Source organism: Nematostella vectensis, chromosome 12 (genome assembly GCF_932526225.1).
Source record: "Nematostella vectensis chromosome 12, jaNemVect1.1, whole genome shotgun sequence".
NCBI classification, from domain to species: Eukaryota; Metazoa; Cnidaria; class Anthozoa; order Actiniaria; family Edwardsiidae; genus Nematostella; species Nematostella vectensis.
In genome coordinates, this window is record NC_064045.1 from 7,365,881 (window position 1) to 7,388,497 (window position 22,617).

General features: G+C 38.9%; 1 protein-coding gene and 1 long non-coding RNA gene across 3 annotated transcripts; both read left to right on the forward strand.

Annotated features, from left to right (window-relative positions):
- The first annotated feature begins 841 nt into the window (after nt 1–841).
- LOC5503885 (leucine carboxyl methyltransferase 1) lies at nt 842–10,576 on the forward strand. 2 transcript variants are annotated; one of them, XM_048720144.1, is made up of 12 exons: nt 842–1,020; nt 1,122–1,210; nt 4,894–5,015; nt 5,777–5,853; nt 6,530–6,582; nt 6,673–6,775; nt 7,284–7,404; nt 7,752–7,799; nt 8,184–8,237; nt 9,553–9,644; nt 9,876–9,973; nt 10,491–10,576. In XM_048720144.1, the coding sequence occupies exons 1-12, from the start codon at nt 959–961 to the stop codon at nt 10,511–10,513; spliced, it is 942 nt and encodes a 313-aa protein (XP_048576101.1). In that variant the 5' UTR covers nt 842–958; the 3' UTR covers nt 10,514–10,576. The 2 variants fall into 2 exon arrangements, with proteins under 2 accessions (XP_048576101.1, XP_048576102.1); XM_048720145.1 differs by having other exon boundaries at nt 847–916.
- Nucleotides 10,577–14,227: 3,651 nt separating this feature from the next.
- On the forward strand, nt 14,228–15,042 carry LOC125557391. The gene is made up of 2 exons (XR_007305257.1): nt 14,228–14,591; nt 14,814–15,042. It is a non-coding gene; the product is annotated as an uncharacterized LOC125557391 (long non-coding RNA).
- Nucleotides 15,043–22,617: the final 7,575 nt, after the last annotated feature.

Genomic DNA, 22,617 nt, shown 5'->3' on the forward strand with positions numbered 1-22,617 from the left:
CTTGTAATAGTTTTTGAAAATATTAGGCAGGGGGAGGGGGGGGGGGGTACGTGCCCCAGTGCCCCATCCCCTGCTACGGCTCTTGCTAGTTATGACATTTGGTTTCGTTTGGGGGATGAACTTTAAAATAACACAATCAGAGAATCTACGCAAGCAGATGTAAGCTGGTAAGTTGTGAGATGGATGTAAGAAGAAATATGAGAAAAAAATGCTTTATAATTTTACCATCACGGAAACAACAAAACTTTATTTCTACCTATACAAAGGAAGATAATTTTATTTCTGAATGCACGTCTAATGGCTATATTCTTCACTCTTCATGCAATGCATTTGTACCTACTCTACCGTAAAATCTAATAAACGCCCCCTTTCTCAAGAACGCCTTCTATCTAATGAACGCCCCCCCCTCCTCCCGCTAAGCTTACAAGTTTATATAACAAGCTTACATGAGTTTCTATTAACGCCCCCCTACCCTCCCTCCCAGCTTAAAATTAAACGACATTCCCGTAATATAAATCAAATTCAAATGCCTTCTTGCTTAATCTGAGCTTGGCTTCTACTGGTTGAGACTTACACAATGTCTTGCACAATGTCACCTAACGCTTGCTACGATGCTATTATTTAACCTGATGACTGAGAGTAGAACCCCACTGCACTTGGGTTTGTTATATTTTTATAGTTTTTAAAGAACGCCCATTCTCTAATAAACGCCCCCTATCTATTGAACGTCCCCCCTCGGACCACCGAAATTTAATAAACGCCCCGGCCGTTTATTAGATCATTTTAGGGGCTCATGATCTGCTCAGAGTACTTGGCTATCTGGGTTGCCTGTGGTTTTGTGAGGCCTGGCTACACAATCAATCAAGAAATCAAAATGGCAGACTGTGTGACAGTAACTGTCTGCTATTTTCACAAGGTAATGTTCATCAGAACTTAATTTTAAGAAAAGCTTAAAGCAATGGACCAGTCACAAGATGAGGCAGTTATCGCCACGAACGACGATGCATCGTCTTGCAAAAGGTCTGGGGGAAACAAAAGTTGAAATGTTTGTTGTGATTTCTGAGGTCGTTTTGACCATATTTCGTGTGACATCCTTCTTGTACTTTTGCGTGGTTTTGCAGAAGTGCCGTGCAAAAAGGATACTGGGAAGATAACTTCATCCAGTACTTTGTTAAACAAGCCGAACGGCGAACACCTGAGATCAATAGAGGTAAAAATAGACTTCGTCTACAAGACGAATCCTTTCAGCTCTATGTAAAAGGGGGAACAGCTGAGTGCGTGGAACAAATTTTGAACGAAGAAGGACATAAGATATCACAATGGTATAAAGATAATTTCCTCAAAGGGAACTATGATAAATATAGCTTGATGTTGCTAGGCAAAAAAAATAGAAATAAAGACAACCTATCTATACAGGTTAAGATTGATGAAGAAATAATTAAATCGTCTACTGAAATGAAACTGCTAGGAGTGACTCTTGACGATAAGCTGAACTTTAGTCTTCATATCAGTGAAATATGTAAGAAAGCAAGCCAAAAAGTTGGTGTGTTGGTAAGGCTTAGAAATCTAATCCCAGTAGACGCCAAATTACAACTTTATAAATCAGCAATTTTACCCAATCTCACATATTGTCACACGATATGGCACTTTTGTAAAGCCGCTGATGCTAGAAAGTTAGAGAGAGTCCAAGAGAGGGCTCTACGCGCAATATTTAATAATAGAACTGACACTTATGCTGAACTTTTAAGGAGAGGGCGATTGTCAAGCTTAGAGAATAGAAGATTACAAGACATTCTTATATTAATGTACAAAGTTAGAAATTCCCTAGCTCCTGAGCATATTCAAAGTATATTTTTTCAGCAAGACAGGAGTTACAACTTGAGGAGCGATTTTCCTGTTCCAAGATTTAATACAATCACATATGGTAGACACAGCATAAGGTTTCTAGGCCCCTATATTTGGGGTAAAATAAGTCAGGAACTTCGTAATAAGACCAGCCTACAGGCTTTTAGGACGGGAGTGCGCACTCTTGATGTGCTTGGCCTGCTGGATGGCGCATGTGACTGCATCGCATGCTCATCCTAGTGGGGTGGGCACGTGGGGTGGTCCCGTGTGCTGTCTGGCGGTCGGGCACATGAGGAGTGTGCACCACCCTTGTATCATATTTTTATATTAATTTGTTTTGTTATTTATTTATATGTTGCTTGTTTGTTTGTTTGTTTGTTCTTGTGTCTATTTGTATACACATGTCTGTTTACTTGTATCTACGCCTGTGATAGTTCGTCTATATAGTGTTTGTGTATATAATATATTATATTAATATGTATAATACGTATAGTTTTCTATAATATTTTTAATATTTTATATATAGCTAGATTAGATTCTAAATCATATTATTTATTAATTATCTGATTATTTATTTTTTATAGTGTCCACAATTAGCTTTTTAGCTAAACACTTTTGACACTTAAATAAAGTTTATGTATGTATGTATGTCCAATGGTCTTGTCGTGAAAAAAAACGCGAGTTTACCGTAGACATTTTCCACGACACCCCAACAGGGCATTAACAGCACCAAAAACTAGACACAACAAGTTTCAGCGTCATTTATCTACAATTTCACACTTATTTCTATTTTTCTACTCTTCCCTATATGATTACTTTAGTTCTTCCCTCTGACCCCTATAGAATCAGGGCTTCTGGAATTACGTGCTTGTGCGGAAGCGCGTAATTTGGCTTTCTCCGCGTAATCTGCGTAAACCAAAAATTTCTGCATAATCCCGCGTAATTTGGCTAAATTTTGAAAAACAAAACATTTAAGTGAATAGATGATGTGTTTTTTTAGGGTTCTATCTCTATTTCTCATAAAAAAAGAGAAACATACTTCGTAAGATTGCAATATTCCGAACTGAATTTCGAAAACAAATAAAATGACTAGGCGTTCTTTGCTAAACCGTGAAGGCATAGGACTAACAATAAAATACCTTTTTTAATTGGCTTGTTGCTAGAATCCAATAAAAACTTGGCTAAGATATTTTCGCGCAAAAAAATTGCCTTTTCAAGTTATTTCGTGCTTTCCTTCGGTACAAAATGTAGGTTGAGCGTAACAGTTGATATTCCATGTAATTTAGCACGTAATTCAGTAAAGAATCCTGCAAAATTTAAATTTTTAAAGAAACATGTATTGCAAAATCCCACATAATTTAGCGCGTAATGATTGATTTTCCGCGTAATTCAGCGCGTAATTTAGCAAAGAATCCCGCATAATTTAGAGTTTTTTCCCGCGTAATTCTAGAAGCCCTATAGGATATCAGTGCTATGCACAAACATATGCGTGGGTTACCCATTATGATTTACGGTAGGAAGGTCAAATTTGAAAACTCACCAAACTAATTAGGGAAAATGAGTGTTGTTAGCATAGGACGTTTTTTTCACAATGCTTAATGTAATAACCACAAATTTGAAAACAAATTTCAATTGGGTTTAAATAGAAAATAGCAAGACAACTAATTTAATCATTAGCCATCTTAGGGTCAAACATTTCGTAATCACTGCTTTCATCATGTAGGCAAAATTATATCACAAGCTACAAGAGCTATGATGCAACCAAACTCAGGCAAAGTCTTTGGCCAGGGGGGGGAGTGATGTTATAACATCATATCCTTAGAGTTCTTAAAACCTTTCACTTATATCAATCTAGCCAAAACAAAGCATAGATAAACTTTCAAATTCTGAAAAGGGAATTGAATTTGATTAAAATTTTAATTTTCTACAGATCTTTGAAAAATTCCTGGTTGCGTGAAAGGAGATTGAATCGAGTCAATAATTCCAAGTTTTGATGGGAAAATCTGAAACAACGTATTTTCCTTAAATCAGTTAAAATTCAGAGACGGAATACCACAAAATATTGGCGAATTGTTTTCTATTGCAATGCTACCCACAATAAGGCGAAGAATAATTTAAAGTCGAGAATTGTATGCGAAAAAAGAAAATATCGTTTTGTTGTTGGTTTCAAAAACAGCGCGGGCTCGTGAGGATGTCGCCATTCTTGATTGCGAATGCAGCACGCGCACAATGCAAAAACTATTCAAAGACTAAAAAATATCTGCTATATTTGGCAGATTTGTTTCCTGAAGTTAAATAATCATTTGAATACCAGGTTGAGATATAAATATGACTGTAAAAGTTGTAACCACACAACGTTCTTCAGCAATAACTAAGAAGACATGAAGACAGGAACCGGTTTAGCGCGTGAATATGTTTTCTCACTGTTGACATCTCAATCTACGTCACAAATGACTGGACCCGGGCCTTTCAGTTAATACCTTTTTTTTCGAAGGTTGACCAAAATACCTCAATATTACAGATTTGAGTTATTCGCGCGAACACCTTATGGGGTCTATAAGAACCACATACCATTTGGAAGATGAAAATATGAAGAATTGACAAAGTCTATAAACTCTGAAAGGTTATATGGACTTAATCATGATTATCATAATATTCTTGTGAGAAAGGGCTTATTTTCTATTGAAAATTAAAATGGTGTGATGGACACAGCTATTTCTATGTTTACTTCTATGATTATCTTGAATTTTCCACTGAAAAAGTCACACTATATACAATATGAAGAATTGACAAAGTCTATCAACTCTGAAAGGTTATATGGACTTAATCATGATTATCATAATATTCTTGTGAGAAAGGGCTTATTTTTTATTGAAAATGAAAATGGTGTGATGGACACAGCTATTTCTATGTTTACTTCTATGATTATCTTGAATTTTTCACTGAAAAAGTCACACGATTTCGTGATGAAAGTTGCCTACTGGATCCTGTTTGCACAAAACAGGCATAAGAATAGTATTTTCTTACACTTACTGTTTCTCGTACCAGGCTACTATGCAAGAGTTAAAGGCATGCACACTCTTGTGGGGCAGTTCCTCGAACTCACTGACCGTAGCTGCCAGATTATCAGTTTAGGAGCTGGATTTGATACACTCTTTTGGCAACTCAAGGTAGAAGATGCTAAACAGTAAATAATATTTAATTACTTATTATTGCCCAATTCGACATCAAAATATTGAGTGTATGTACAGCTGTCTACACTAAATATAAAATGTTTTGAAATTTGAACTACCACTTGTCCAGTTGGTACAATTTGTACAATTGGAATTTGACTTACTTTAGGCACCCGTTGTTAAGATGCCAGTGGTACCGCTTGTCATTAATCATTGGCACCAGTGGTACCATTGGTACGAGTGGTGGAACAATGGCTCACCTCTTGTACAAGTGGTGTTTTACCTCTGTTCATGTGAAAGTTATTATTAACAAAATTCTGATTGACCTGTGTCTTGATTTCTTAGGGAAGCTCATTCCATACTTTGGTCATGGCATTGTCTTCTTGGGTTTTCATGTAGCGCTACTGTCAACAGGGTGGTAAAGGGAATTTTTGTGAAACAAGATTTTGCCATTTTTTACTGTCGAGAAACGTGAAATCGTCCATTTTGTCCATCCGTCTGTGAAACATCATTTGACAATTTAAAATGCCATTTTTTGGTCTCTGAAATGTGAAAAAAGCAATTTTGCCTGGTCCGTGAAACATGATCTATACCCCCTTTACCATCCTGTGTCAATAAAATGTCACAGTATTCAGTAATAATGATACAGTAGCTGGCTGCTTTATCAAGTCCAAACTGTTATGTTCTTTATTTTTTATTGTTGTTTTCTCTTAGTCGTTTAGAAAATATCATAATAATGAAAATGTACTGATTTTCAGCACAAGGGGAAAGATCCAGCAGTGTTTATAGAAGTTGACTTCAGCAGTGTCACAAGCAGAAAATGTCACAGCATAAAGTGAGAAACACAGTTGTCTGCTGATTGAACTGGGGCGTACACAGTATAAAGTGAAGGGCACAGCTATCTGCAGTATACTGTATGAAGTAAGGTGCCCTAAGCAGAGTGTAAGGGGCACAGATATCTACCGTACAGTATATGTGGTGAAGTGTACTCAGTGTAAAGTAAGGCCCAGGACAAACGCCGTTCTATTCGTGTGCCATTCCAAGTTCAGAAGACAATAGAATTGGTTTGTTTGCATGCATTTGCATTTGGAATGGTACATGAAAAGAGTTACAGTTATCTACTGTATAAACAAAAATGCTGTTATGAATAATACAGACAATTACTCTATTTTTTTTCTTTTTATTACACTCATAAAAGCTACTGTAAAGAGTATTGAATTTGATGTGAAACAGTAATCAGTTACTGTATACATATACAGTAGCATGATGTCATTTTAGAAGATGTTTCCCATGTGAATGGTACAGTACTAGTATTTGTTGAGAGGGGAATGTATTAAATTTACAAATATCACTTGCCATATGTTTCATGTATCAGTGCTCTCTACCTTGTCTTTGCCACTGTTTATACAAAGCAATCAGTAAAATTGTATATTTATTGTCAGAATGCCAGACTAGACAGGGAGTGGGGTTCCTTTTAACCACCCTCAATACAGAACTTGTCTTTCTTTCAGAATGCGAAAGCAGCTGAAAGAAGTCTTTACGGCAGAGGACAACTTAACTATAGGTACACAGCAGTGTCATTTAATCGTCCCGTTTGCTTATATTCATTTATGCCCTTTTTTATATTATTTTATACCATTTTCATGATTGGCAGATCCAAATGAAGTTCACTCCAAGAGTTATCATCTCATTGCTTCTGATCTACGTGATTTATCAGCACTAGATACTAAATTTACAGAGATTGGATTAGACAGAGAGTAAGTAATGACTATGCAAAAAGTGAGCCCAACAACAAGTCTTTAACAAAATCAAGCTAATGTCCTTCTCTTAAGTAATTGCCTCTCTACCATAATGCCTGTTTTTTATTATGTTGGTGCTGCATGGATTGGGCGCTGTACTAGGTTAGGCCTCACTTTTAAGCCTACAAAAGAAGGTTGCTAGAGTAATACTTGACAAGAAACCCGTAGTGTTCGGCAGATCAGGGTTGGGGGGGGGGGGTGTTTGCCAGAGCACAAGAGGTCGATTTGCTATTAAATAAATAGTCATACATTTACTGTATTCTCCTGCATTAGCTATATTGGTACTTCTGATACATTCACTGTATTTTGTTCAAGATTTTATCCTAAAGTTGGGTTGACTGCTACAGTACATTAGGAGGTAACTAGAGGTCCGAAGGAAAACAGAAACAAAAACAACTTTTAAGCATGTTGCTAATGTCTGAGAGTGAGAGTGTGATATCAGCATTTTTTTTTGTTCCACCTACAGCTTGCCAACTCTGTTTCTGGTTGAATGTGTATTTGTTTACATGAAACCAGAACATTCTGCAGCACTCATTGACTGGACTGGAAGAAACTTCAATACAGCCATTTTTATCAACTTTGAACAGGTTTTGTCAATATTTCTGTCCTTTTATTTAATATATATTTTTAAATTGTTTTCAACATCAGCATAACCATTACTTGATTAATACAGCAGTTTTTATTGTTTTCATTTCCCCAATCTTGGGTTGTTATTTTGGTTATTCTTGAAGAAAGGTCATTTATTCTAAAGTGAATCAACAAAAAGGCTAATAGAAATTCTTTACCATTTTTATTCTCACCATACCCATCACCATCAGATCTCAACATTATTTTAATCGAAACATTTGCCATCAATTTACATTGACTTTCCCACTGGTCAGTTCCCCTTCTCAATGCATTTTTCTTGGTTTCATTTTTCTAATTCCTTATTTAGGTCAACATGCAAGACAGATTTGGACAAGTAATGATTGAGAATCTAAAGGTACAGTACTGTGTACTTAAGAGGGTGCAAGGGATGGTTTAGTGCATGAGATGTGGCAATTTCTTTTGCCCAAATTATGCTTTAAGGTATTGCATAGTTTATTGTTATTTTAATGTGTATCAGATTGGCAATCCAGCATTTTTTTTTACATTTCAAACGTAGTGTACAGTTGTCAGTGATAAGTGACTTTGGTAGTATGTTGGACGAATGTTTTTCTATTTATTATTAGAATTATTGGAAAACTGTAATTGTAATAATAAGGCAACTGCTCTAGTTTGCCTACACGTGGTCGGTTGCCTAATGATCTTAACTTGATTAACTAATGACCTAATGACCTGCTATACAAGCCTAACATTTCATTAAACTTTTTCTTGATGTTCATAGTGCCGTGAATGTACATTGGTTGGTGCACTTGCTTGTCCTGACATAGAGTCACAGGTTGGTACAGTATCTTCACCGTTTCTACTGTAGCTATTACCAGGGCTGTTTTTTTAGTGTAGTTGATAATTTACCGGGGTTTGATTGGAATTACCAGACTAAGAAGCTTTGAAAGATTTTTTTTAACGTGTAAGGTAAATGGGTTATTCCCAATTGCTAGCTTAACAACCATTTAAGATTTTTTTGGTAGACTGGAAAGTGAAAAACTGAATTGTCTGAAATTTAATATCATCATCTTGTATCAAGGCATATCAGGGTAAGGTGAGATGGAGTAAAGGTGAGGTAAAGTTAGGATGAGTTGTGGTGAAGAAAAGGTGAGGTGAAATGAGGTGAGGGGGAGGTGAGATGAGGTGAGGGTGAGGTGAGATGAGATGAGGTAAGATGAGGTTAAATGAGGTAGGGGTGAGGTGAGATGAGGTGAGGGTGAGGTGAGATGAGATGAGGTAAGATGAGGTTAAATGAGGTAGGGGTGAGGTGAGATGAAGTAAGGATGAGGTGAGGTGAGATGAGATGAGGTAAGGGTGAGATGAGATAAAGTACAGGTGAGGTGAGATGAGGTACGGATGAGGTGAGATGAGGTACGGGTGAGGTGATATGAGGTGAGGTGAGATGAGGTAAGGGTGAGGTGAGATGAGGTAATGGTGGGGTGAGATGAAGTACGGGTGAGGTGAGACGAGGTAAGGATGAGATAAGGTAAGGGTGAGGTGAGATGAAGTAAGGATGAGGCGAGGTGAGGTAAGGTAAGGATGAGGTGAAATGAGGTTAGGGTGAGGTGAGATAAGGTAAGGGTGAGGTTAGATGAGGTACGGGTGTTTTGAAATGAGGTAAGGGTGAGATGAGGTAAGGGTGAGGTGAGGTAAAGATGAGGTGAAATGAGGTAAGGGTGAGGTGAGATAAGGTAAGGATGAGGTGAAATGAGGTAAGGGTGGGGTGAAATGAGGTAAGGGTGAGGTGAGATGATATAAGGGTGAGATGGGATGAGGTAAGGGTGAGGTGAGATGATATAAGGGTGAGATGGGATGAGGTAAGGGTGAAAGGAGATGATATAAGGGTGAGATGGGATGAGGTACTGGAAACGTGAGATGAGTTGTAAGGGTGAGGTAAAGTGAGGTAAAGGTTAGGGTAAGATTAAGTGTGTGGCGATGAAATGTGAAGATGTGTTAAGATTAGGTAAAATCAGATACGAATAAATACAAACAGTCAAAATATTCGTGTTCGTTCAGAAGAATGAATACACCAGTTTGTGGTGTATTGTAAGATAAGGTAAGGCATAGTCGGGTCTCGTTTTTATCTTTTGATTCCTCTCAATCTTCAGAAGCAGCGTTATCTGTCACACGGCTGGCAGGATGCCAGGGCTTTTACCATGGCTGAGGTCTACAAAAACCTTCCAAGGGATGACGTCATGAGGTATAACAAAATCTGGTTTAACTTTTTTTGAAGTACAGCTATCGTTTCATGTAATTGTAGGGATTACAAATCTCGCATTATCCTTTCTTTGCTTATGTTTTTTTTCAACTTTTTTCTCTATAAGTTTGATAAGCTATGCCTTATCCAAATTCCTAAATTATCTCCCTTCTGTTAAGGCGAATACATCATCAAAACCTTCCCTCGGTAATTTTGATACTTACCTCTTTGCAGAATTGAGAAGTTGGAGTTTCTTGACGAGGTCGACCTTCTTCTTCAGCTACTCTCCCATTATTGCATCAGTTGGGCGTACAATGACTCTAAACATATAGGTGCGTATTTGGAAACCAGAAACAAATTGCATCATAATTTAGTCTGTGCGTCATATAAAACCCCATGGTTAATCCCGAATAAGAGCCGGGTAGCAGGCTACGCCATGGTCAGATACTTTCTTTATGCGAAATAGCTAACAAAACATGGATGACATTTCTAAAAATTACAAAAAGAGAAATTCAGAACAAATGTTAATCCTGTCATAAGTCAAGACAGAGCTCTAGCTCGCCCACTATAAAAAATTCCATGTCCTTCGCTTTCTACAAAGATATCTACTGTACTAAGGTTTTCTTTGGTAATTTGATGTTTTACGATTCCTTGTCAATTTGTCTTTTACTGTTTATTTGTTGAATTGGGATCTCCATTAATACCACGCTACATTGTAATGCTATGCTATCTGAATAAACATGAATTACAAATTACATGTGCATAACAACATGTTAGTCTTGGTAATATTGCATGTTAAAATCGATTTCGTTTAATTCATTATTATTTTTTCGTATTTCCTATCCACAGGCCTCTCAAGTGTTGGATTCTAGCATTTGTGGTGTTTTGTAAACCTATTTGACGGATGAATGACAAGGAAATGCATTAAGAAGAGAGAAAAAATGAAAAAAAAAAAAACAGACAAACATGTTATGATTGATATTTCACAAAATTTGTAACAAAAACGAGAAAGGGAATTATAAAAATAAAACAGTTGGATGGTGTTAAATGATTTATTTGTTTATAAAATCCGTCAAATTCCGAGATAACTTTAAAAATAGAATGTAGTCGTTTTGTAGGATGGATTGAGCTTTAAAGTATCTAAGTAGGTTAAATTTGCTACGATAATGTGCATCTTATTTCTATTTGTGTTATTTTTATTGCGGATCTAAAACATTCGATACAAAACCTGAGGCAGAATAACTATAGAAAAGGGACATTCATTAACTTAAACCCAATTAAGGGCGATGATTAGCTTTCGAGGGCTGCAATTGGTTACTGACTTGTTTTGGACCCTCAACTCTCCGGATGCCCCAAGAGCCGCGAACCTTGTAAAACACTTGGAAAAAAAAAACGATTATTGGATAAATATAACTTTAAGTATCGCCTTTGTCCACCAATTCTGCCCCATGAGTCGGATCCAAAATCTTAAACTGTTTCCCTCCTTGCGATCGATCATACGCTCATGACGATTAGTCAACTGGAGGCTAAAAGAAACCCACGAGCAAGAAACTTATTGTTTTGGAGCCTGTTTGCCTAACTCGGATCCCTTGTGTTCGTTTTTTTTTGGCGGATCGGCTTTCTCTGTTGTTGATGATCTGACGAAAAACGAAACCCTCCCCTTCTCTGGATTTCCTTTCCCCAGGCCCTCTTGCCTCATGGCCAACCACAGGAATCCCAAACAGACATTAAGGAGTACAGTAGTTTGAGAAGCGCCCGCTTTTCTTCCGTCGCACCGCTTGTCGCAAGCAGTTACTACGCTTGTTGCCACATTCACACACCGTCAGGGTAGTCTGATCACCCACGGGGTGCTCCGCAGCGCAGTTTACTAGGTCGTACAGTCGAACCTCTATTAAGCGGCCCTCTATTGAGCGGTCACCCTCTATTCAACGGTCATTTACCAATGTCCCGAATTTTCCCCCTTATGTTTACTGTAAATTTGACCTCTATTGAGCGGTCACCTCTATTAAGCGGACGCGGTCACCAAAGGAGGGTCCCAATTGGTTGATTTCATTGTTTTTCACCTCTATTAAACGGTCATCATCAATATTTGTCAGCATGACAACAGATAGTGCACGTCATATTTCGTCATATTTTTAACTGTCTAATCTAATTACTATGGCTAATCGTCTTGTGAGACTTGTGTGGTCTTGTGCGGATCAGTCGCATCAAATTCCTCGATTACCAATTTCCGCTTTAGCCAGCTAGAAGAAAAACTGTCACCTTCAAATATGTATTCACAAGGAATCTCGAGTCCATAGCCACCACCCCTGTTCACCCACTTCCCTTTGACTACGACTTTCTCACAGCTCGTAGGTCTCTTGAGATATTTGTTAACCCACGTTGACACCAGTTTGGGAATATGCCTCATAACTTCGTAATCGTCAACTAGAGTATTCGGGTGACCGTCTCCATCCAGCACCGTTTTGTCGGCTTTTTCTCTTACGATTGCAACAGCATTCGGATCCTTTTTGTTAGTTGGTTCCCGCATAAGTTTGTAAACATCTTCTAGTGCTGGTTCCCACTCAGTCATGTATTCATGGTATCCCCGAATGAATGCAACTGGGTCAGATTTGTAAGTTTTTGGGTACGGCAACGCACTGCGAGTTTTTGATTCGACTTCCAAAATCGCGCAAACGCTTTATTTCGGATATCGACGGAAATGACGCTTGTAACATCACCTTAACACACTCATTTACTTTACATAACGCCAGCGAAAGTAGCTTAAGCCCATAGAATTGGGCAAAGCCACAAGAGCCGCATAGGCAAAAACAAACTGGGCGGTTTCAAACATTTCTGGATCAAATTGGAATGCACCTGGCCCCGTCTTAGGGCTAACATGATTGTTACTGTTGTTTATTATAATAAAAAGTTCTTACGTATAATTACAGCCCGATTTACGCTAATTCAGGGGCGAAAATAGCGACCTCTATTAAGCGGTCACTAAGCTAAGTCCCGGGGGTGACCGCTTAATAGAGGTTCGACTGTATTGAGAAACAGCGTTGTCAATGTCATATCGAGGAGTGAGACGCCGTATATTCCGCTGGCACAAGCTGCTGTCTACTCTGATATCCGAAGTCACCGGCATCGTAGATGCTCTTCCACTCACTACAATGCCACCCAGTGCGAGCCCCTTTAACCAATTCCCTGCAACTTCACAAAAATGGACCTCTTCCCACGGAAGAGATGGAGAATGATACTGTATCTTGCAATTATCAATTTTGAGAGCGCATTTATCGCTGGGTTATCCCTGGGTTAGCGTTAGCGTTATCCAGGAAACTGCCCCTGGTGGATGATGGAAGCGCACACAGAAACAACTGGCCGCTTGTGTAAAAGACATAGGAAGGCGAAGGTCCTTGTGAACCGAGTCTCTTTTCCATTAAGACGGTCACTATTAATGCTTCTGACCACCCATCAAAATGACTACTGACCCAAGCCTTGACACTTTAGAGGGGATTAAGATGCGCTAACAGATAAAATGGTATCAGCGCACGTCTACTTCTCTTTTACTTCTTCTACTTCTCGTCTACTTTTGGTTCGTTTTAGGTTGATGGGTACGCCAAGGCAACAAACACGGTGTATCAATACATAAAGGGTGCTTCTATCACCAATGTAGGACGTGCTTCATCTCCAGACCGCTCGTACACGCGCACCAACAAGTACCCAGTCCCATCCCGAACCCTACAAGACCTTGGAGAAAGCTACCGTTAAATCTGGGTGTACGAGGTAGGACACTGTTCCAGGACTACATAAACTCCCTTTTGAAAAACAAGCAAGAGGTCCTAAGATGACCGAGCTGGTGTACCGCCATCGCCATCGCCATCGCCGCCACCACCAATAACAATATCAATAACAATAGCAGCATCAGCAGCAGCAGTAGTAGTAGTGATAATAACAATAAATATGTTTGGGGTATTCCTTGGTGTTATGTAGAGCTTTGTTTTTGGCGCTATAGCCTTTGTACTATTTCATTGTCTCGTTCTAAGGTCTTAGTTTTTTGGCTTTTGTTCCATTGTGTTTTTGGTGCTGGTGCTCTATATCACCAAGAAACTACCGATGTTTGGGTGTTTGATAAATACCTTGTGCTCTACCTACCTGTATTGCTCTATCTACGTAGTATTGGCTGCATCGGGGTGGTTTTTCTGCAGCCTCGTATCAATTTTCGTACGGTGTGGGAGCGCTTGCGGTGTCTGTTAGCGTGTTGTGGCGGTCGGATTGAAATTCACTCGTCACACTCGCTGGCACCCCTTCGTCGTAGCTCGAACATGAGCAGGAAGACAGAGTCTCAGAAGACGATCAATCGTTTTCTTCAACGAATTTATTACGAACCAAACCATCCAACAGAATCCATATGTGTACTGGCTTCGCGAAAACGATGGTATGTGATTGGAGGGGCGGTTTAACGACTGCAACACGTCAGTCTCGAAAAACGGGATCCGTTTTTTATTGAACGAGTAATCATGACACGCACTTAGACAGACTAAGACCGCACTAAGACCTACCATTGGTCTATATCGTTAAAATTATAAAAAAAAGTGGTCGATGTTTTTAACAAGCACATGATAAAGGCCTCGGGTCAAACGTTTTGGACGTGGACATCATCACAGAGGACGTTACCGAAACAACCATGAGCGTTTTGGGTAAAGGCGACCAACTGATGATGCGGGGTTTGGCCCAAACTCTTCGACCAAGCGCAGGCCCACATTTCCCGTAGACCTAAATCTGATTCAAGACTTGTACATGCACTTCAATCTCATGGAAGCCAACCTGGTCCTGGGTAGCAAGGTCAGCAATGTGTTGCGTGTGCTGATTCCCAAGAGCATCCCTGGGAAACTTGTGAATCGGATTGTTCTAAACCCGTACGCATGCAACTCATCGTCGGTCAGTGCCGGCTCTATAGTTCGATGCAAGGTAAAGGAATCTTCAAACGAGGAGTACCCTTTTCAGATCCATAGATTGTGCACAACATGTTTTACGTGAGGACCTTGTCGTCACCGGCACAAGGAGGTGGAGGACGTCGTGTTCCGTATCGCCCTTGGCTTCAATGTGCTGTACCCCAGGACTATAAAGTACGCATAATCATAATTAAAACCGTGTTTTAACCTATCTGTTTGTGATGTTCTTTATCTATAGGGGAAGGGTCCAGAGAAGGTCTTTTGGTCTTTGGTAGCGTACAGGATTGACGATCATCGATTTTGTTGACCTTACACTGTGACGATGGTGCGACCCAGCCATGCATGCCTAAGTAGAAGCACTTGTACTGTGAAACTGCGAATGGCTCATTATATCATTTATCGTTTATTTGATTGTACCTTTACCACTTGAATAACCGTGGTAATTCTACAGCTAATACATGCTAAAAGTCCAGACTTTGGGATGTACAGTATTTATTAGATTCAAAACCAATGTTCATAATAATGGAATTCCTGGGTAAACACATTGACCACGGGAACTATTTGGTCCATCATGTCATACATAATGAGAAACAACAACGTGGTGTTTCCCATGGCATCAACACTCTGTTTATGTAGCTGTATTAAGCGTTTAACCACACGACGTATTCCAGATGATTGGAGACGAACACCAAAGTTGGCTCCGATAATAAGAGCTTTGAAAGGGCAATTGGGCGACATGGCCGCGGGACTATAAACTATAATGGTAAACTTGTTATCGAGTTTTGCTTGGAAAATTATAGGAACCATCTTTCGACGGAAAAAAAACATCTAATCAGGTCGACCTCATTGTGATCAAAATGGTAAGTGGTGGCGAAGCCTGCAAGATACAAGGGTGTACCGAGGTGCAGACGTTTACAGCGACCATCATCTTCTGGCGGCAACCATCAAGCTGAAACTTCGCAAAACAAAGACAGGGTTACCTCGGAAACACATAGGTATATACATTTTCAAGTGCCCCAAGATAAACCAACAGTTAGTATTAGATCTAAAGAACCTCTTCTCCACTCTTGGCGACATCTATCATGAGTCTGGCGTGGACACCGTATATACCCGTATCGGCCATTCACATCCTAAGCTACAGAAAGAAAAGAAATAAAAAAAATGGTTAACATCAAACACTTTGGAGAAGATAGTGAAAAGACCCTAAAATCCGAATGCTTATCTCCAAATCACCTAGACCTAGATCAAGCGCGGCTTGCATATGAGAACAAAGACCATGAAGTCAAGAAAAGTGCAAGGAGGGACGATGGATGGAACGCTTTCGCGAAGATCTCAAGAGACAGCAACAAGAAGACCCGGCAGAAATCGATCCATTAGAAGTTCTCCTGTACATTGATACCAGTCCGTCTAAGGGGGAGTTATGTGCAGCCACCAGGAGTAACGTACTGAAGAATGGAAAAATCCTGTGGAGTTGACATAAACCACGCAAAAATGCTAAAGGCATCTGGGCGTCAGAAACAATACCAGAAGACTGGTTCAGGGGTCTTATTGTAAAACGTCACAAGAAAGAAACCTTTATAACTATGACAACTGGCGAGATAGCACTATCTGTACCACCCAAAGCGTTCTGTCTCTTCCCTCTAACAATTGACTCCAAAGTGAGATAAGAATTTGCTGCATTCAGAAAAGAAAGAGGTTGCATAGACCAGTTTTTTGCCCTTAGAAAGATCAACGAGCAATGTCTAGAATGAACTTTCCGCTTGACATCAATGTTATTGACTTCAAAAAAGCTCTCGACAGTCTGCATCGCGACACTCTATGGAAAATCATTAGGTTTAATAACATTTTGAACTCAGATTCATCCTCAACGGGCCTACAACTGTCTCGAAGAGGCGGTCTCGAATCTCAGCCGCATCACTGAAATCGCACAAAAATAACTAAACAATCTTTAATCTACGTATTCCGGGGATTAATTCGGTGCTAGTTACGTAGGGGTGCGTGATGTATTAAAGGAATAAGAGCGAAATTTTCGTGTTGAATTTGTGTTCGTTTTAATGTAATGTTTTATGTCGAATTGGCGTTCCGAGTAACTGTGCATATGAAATTCTAAAAAGACTCTCTATTTCACAGTTAGACGTTTTTATATAAAACAATAATGCTACGAGGCTACATTTTTGTGAAAACTATGTGTGGACGAGTTGACTCTATTTTTGTGGAGGAGTTGACTCTACTTGTGGACGAGTTGACTCAATTTGTGGACGAGTTGGTTGTGGACGACACGGTTTGTGGACGAAGTGACTGGATACCCTCAGGCGACTCAGCAGTACGGTTTATGAACCTACCATTTTTGCGGAGAACACGAGCATTTTCCGCGTTGTGACCATGTATCAGCGTGAAGCTGAATGTAGGTCTGTCACGACTGCGATGTCTATTCACGGCGTGAGCGTCGTACCCTCCCATTATCCCCAACGTTTAATCTAGTGAGGGGCTTCGTTATTCGTTCATAATATTCCTTCTGTTTCTGCTGCTGTGCCTTCAGCTCCACATAAGCATTCTCAACAACTTTAGGCACTAGTGACAGGTAATACTTTAGCATCTGACTCATGAGTAGATGTGCAGGTGAATACTTCAAACCTGTTACAGGTGTATTGCGATAACCAAGTAGTGCCAGATTAATGCCTCTACCTTCTTCATGTGCTTTCCTAATTGGCTGCTTTGCTGTTCCTGTCATCCGCTCCCCTCGTCCATTGGATTGTGGGTACTCTGGGCTGAATGTCTTGAACTGGAAGTCCCATTCTGTTTCAAAGTCCTCATCGCAGCACTTGCAAACGGCATGTTAACAGCAATCATATCATCTGGAATGCCGTGCCTTGCAAATATGGGTTTTGTTGTGTACCATCAGCTCTCCAATACATTACAGGTTTTAGGCACTCTATGACACAACCAACACGGGCTCTGCAAGCGAGAAACCTCATGATACTTTGCCCCCGAAAAAGAAAATGTCCATGGCACGTCATGTGGTATGAGTGCTACTTTCTTATTTCTGGGTTAAAACTTTGCACATGTGGGGCACTTAGCAATCATTTCGTCAATGTCATTAGCTATTCCTGGCCAATACATGGAAGCTCCTGAGCCTGCCTTGAACTTTTCGATGCCCAAATTGAGACAACTAGCTACCTTTTTCCAGTATTTCAGCTCTCATTGATAAAGTATTACAACTCTCTCACCTTTTAATATCAGCGGCTCAGCGAAATGTAGCTCATCACGGATTCCCCAATATTGTCTAATATTTGGGTAAGTACTATTACGATTTGCTGGCCAACCTTGCTAGATAGCAGCTTTCAGCCTAGAGATTGTTTGATCTCCCTCAGATGATTTCTGTAGTTGTGTCAGCCTCTTTTCACTCATCGTTAGGCTCTTTACTAGGCCATGGATCCGCAATTCCAACTCGGGTATTTGTGCGTCATCGGTTCCTTTGTCTTGCTTCTCTATCTGGAACCACCTCTGTCCATAAGACACGCTCCAAGACCCTTAGACGAGGCATCACACTGAATCACACTGAAATTTGCTTAACTGAGTTAAAAGTCCTCTCATACTCAGGCAGCCAACTTAATTGTGTTTAAAAAGCTCTCTGATTGAAGCGGTGACAGCAAACATGTTTGGTACGTACTTTCCCAAAATGTTTTTTTTTCTACTTTTTATTTAAAATAAGGGAATATGAAAAGGATTTTGCCAAATTTAGATGTTAGTAAAAAAAAAATTATGTGACATCAGCATCCGCCATCTTGGATCCGCCATATTGAATTGCCATCTTGGACGAAATGAAAGTTATTTATTTTAATCAATAAAAAATAGGTGGTAAAATCTGATGCTTTTTGACAATATTTAATCTTCGTTTCAAGTTTTATTAATGATTTAAGGTGGATATGAAAGTTTTTTGTTATTTTTAGAAGCGCTATTTCGAGAAGATCGAAAATTGACAAAAAAAACACCACCAACCCCCCTCTAAAATAGAAAAAAATGTAAATTTTTATTGTGTTTTTTTCAAAACTTAGTATAAAAAGTTTTTATGACATGGATGTACGTTGAGCACGTCGTATTAATAGTTCATCATAACGACTTAAACCGTTTTGCCTAATTTTCATCAAACCTGTCTCAAAACGTGGTTGCTATGGTTAGCAGGGTACAAACATCAAAATTTTGTTTACACCAAACTGATTCCAGATAAATTTTAGGAAAAGTCATCAAATTTTAATGCTCTAGCTAGCCCTACTAGTTCAAAAATTATTACAGATCAAAGGTGCTGGGGGCCTTAAAAGCCCCCCCTCCGGTTTGAATAGGGTTAATCCGCTTTGTAGGGGTTCTCAGGGATTATTCTCCTTTTAACAGGGATATTAGTATTAGCCTCCTTAGACTGTTGAGCCCTTAGAGGTGTCTCCGGGATTATCAAACTTTAAGATGGGTCTATAACTTGGTATTGATGAGTAGTTGGAAGGGGGAGTTGGTTGCAGCGTTTCTGTTACTGCGGTAGGTGTTACTGTGTTTTCAGCTTTCATTTGATTTACCATCCATTTAGATCTCTGTAATAACTGTTCTAGTAGTAAGATAGTAGTAAGATATACCGGAAGACATTCGAAATCTGTTCCCAACAAATTCTCGTGCAGGTTTATTTGTTTTGGATGAACTCATTAGAAACTGTGGGGATGACGAACGTATACTGGATCTATTCACAAAAGTATCCCAGAATTGTGATGTAACCTATATTTATCTGAAGCAAAACCTGTTCCCACCTGGTAATTTCTCTCGCAGTATATCTTTAAACTCCAATTACATGATAGTTTTCAATAATCCTAGGGATAAGTTGGGATTACGAACATTGGCGCAGCAAGCATTTACAGGTCACGTTTCCTATGCGATGTCGAGAGTTTCTTATGATGGATCTACATCCATGCGCCACACAAATTCAACGTTTACGCACCAACGTAATACCTAACAAGGATTCCTATTCTGTAAATAAAATGTGAATAAAGTAAAAAGGGATAAAACAAACCAACCGATTCCATAAGAGCTTAGTTACGAGATTAACTACGAGACATCAGAGAACCCACATCGTGATAAAAAGCATGGAAAGTAGAAGTAAATCGACAACCAAGAAAAGAGGGAATAGAAGAACGTTTTACACCAAGTCTAGACTCTATAGACATTTACCTTTTATTTGTACCTGTCTTAAGAGTAAGGGAAAAGCTAGAAAAGATATTATAGCAACAGCTAACAAGCAGCAAATGGAAGCAATCGGAGAGGTGGCTCTCAATTTTCTTAAAGGGAATGTAATAACTTATTTAAGCGCTTGACGCAAAAAACACCAAGTTTAAAAAAGAAAAAAAGAAGTTCAAAACCAGAAATGGGGTTTCCTCCAGCTTTAGCCTCGAAAATAGCGCCGTTAGCTTCTAGTTTACTAGGAAAACGCAAAAATGAAATGAAATACTAACAAAAGATAATGCTAAGATAATGCTTAGTCCAGGAGCAGCTAATGAAAAGCCTAGAAATGGAACATCGTGTAACATCTCCCCCCACCAGTTACCTGCTTTGACATGATAAGATAAAAATAATGTAAAATTTAAAATAAATGTAAAATATATCAATTTATACCTACCAGCGCAAGCAATAGAAATTGCAGATACACAAGGGCATGCATAAATTGTGCTGGCCATCCCCGCCATACTACTCCCCTTGCATGCAAATAGTATAACACAGAAAAGATCAATTGTGACGTCTTTGGGAGTAAACAGTAGACAGTCTTATAGGGATTGTTAGTAAAAGGATCAATACATCTTACTAGAAATACAAGGTGAGAGTTCATCGTTGGATATATATGAACCAGACTATTGAAACTATTCATAGATATCGTTTTCATAAGGTTTTTTGTTTTTTAAAGTCTATGTTAGGGACAATATAACATATTAATTTTTCTTTCACATATGCAACAAAATTAAATAGTGCTCCGTGAGCATTCCACTGAAGCAGTATGTAACACACCAAATACTTAACATGTGAGTTTAGGTGGCAAACAAGCACGGCGCTCGATGTTGCTCGCATAAAGCCAATTTTTACGTTATATTAAGATAAAAACTTGCTCGGGATAAATATTATGATTCACATGACATAACTGACAATGGAAATATATATGTCAATGGTCAGCATTTTTCAGGTAAGCTGATACGTAGGATTTCTTACATCCATTTACATCTATCCGCAGTGATCTCCCAAGTCGCAGTCATATTATGATAAACATCACACTTTCCCTCCCGCCATGCTGTAAGTATGAACAGTAGTATAAGGTCCGGATACTCCTGTGTTATTTAACTGGCTTAGTTGTATGCATAAGAGTTTTTTTATATCTGAATTCTACAATGTACTGTTAAACCTATCATTGATCAGTATATTCCATTTGTAACTTCGCTTGCTCATCCTCAGATTCAGTTTCAAGTGGCAAATGGATTAATGAAGACAATGATCACGATGTTATGTTTTTGCTTTCCATAATAATGATAGATGCTGTTGCTACCGATGATGATGATGGTGGCGGCACACAAAAATAACTTATCTTTAATATTCAAATAAATCTTTTCTATCAAAGGCTTTTACATTTTGCGTTTGTTTTGTAGTACAAGTCTTATTGCACGTTTTAGGAAACGGTTTATCCTAGTAAGTCACCAGACAAATATCGATGTTTTTTTATTTGTATATATCAGAATACGTAAACCAAAAGAAAATCATCTTGAAGAAAATACAGGACAATCCATACTTTTTCTTAAGTGGAACCCACCGTAAACTCTTTAATAATGCTAGGAAGTTTCTACAAAAATTGCAGGTCATCTCACAACCAGAATCTAGAGTACGTGTAAAATGTCTTCAAAAGCTTCCGAATTTAACGCCCATTCCTCCGTTATACACGAACTTGTAAACCAACGTAGCAGAAAGATATAATGAAATGATTATCAATGATTATCAAACATTCTATTTGATGCAAATTTTAACACACCTTTTTAGAGGACGTAATTTTTGTTTCCATGCTTTCCGCTAGAATGAGACGTTAAAAACTTCCAGCTTCACATCATCTTTTAAAAATGATTAAGTAACATATCAGCCATCAATTAGAACAAATTGAAAAAGGGAGGGGCCTGATTATCAAATGGAAACGGGTCGAATAGACCTTGGAAATAAGATATTATGATATAAAAAGAAAAACAACGCAATTTACATTTAAATTCCACTGACCTGAACCGCAGTCCCACGCAGGCAGCCCAAATTCGCTTTATTTTTTTACTCGTTACGGGAGGCCTGTGTTCGTGTTGCTCGTAGTTTTGACTACAAGCAAACGTTCCTTGGTAAGTATTTCGGTTATTTATAAGTGCTTCAAGCTATAAGCCTCCACAGAAACCTCCAGAAGAGCATCATTAAGCTTGGATTGTGGGTCAGAGCCAGACTGCTGGAAGAAATCAGTAGTCGGAGAAACGATTTTACTCGCTATTTCTTCAGCGATCGTCGATTCATTGAGAGTGAAATTTGTTTTCAGGCAATTCTGTGGAAGGATTATCCGATTTTTGCATCACTTTTGCTTAATTGTGGGAAAACATAAACCCAATTTTGGCAAAGAAAAATTCTAAACGCGGAGTAGCTTGGCACTTATAAAAAAATTATATAAAGAAAAGGCGGGAACCTTTCCTTGCAAAATTTGCAGTGTTACCCATAATGCACTGCGGGAGGTAATACAACAAAATCGGCAGCAATTGTGGACAAAAAATAGAAAATAGATATAAATTTGTGAATAAACCCAATAAATAGATAAAAATTTGTCAATCAAATTCAATGAGAATAAAATCCACCTTATGAACGCCAATATAGCCTTGATTGTATTTTTTTTTTTTTTTGCAAGCCACCCGTAAAAATATATATAAGTAGGTGATTGTCCGTTCTTGATCCATGTGGTTACCGTGTGATGCTGCCATGCACAATTCTGAAATATGTCCCAGTTGACGACA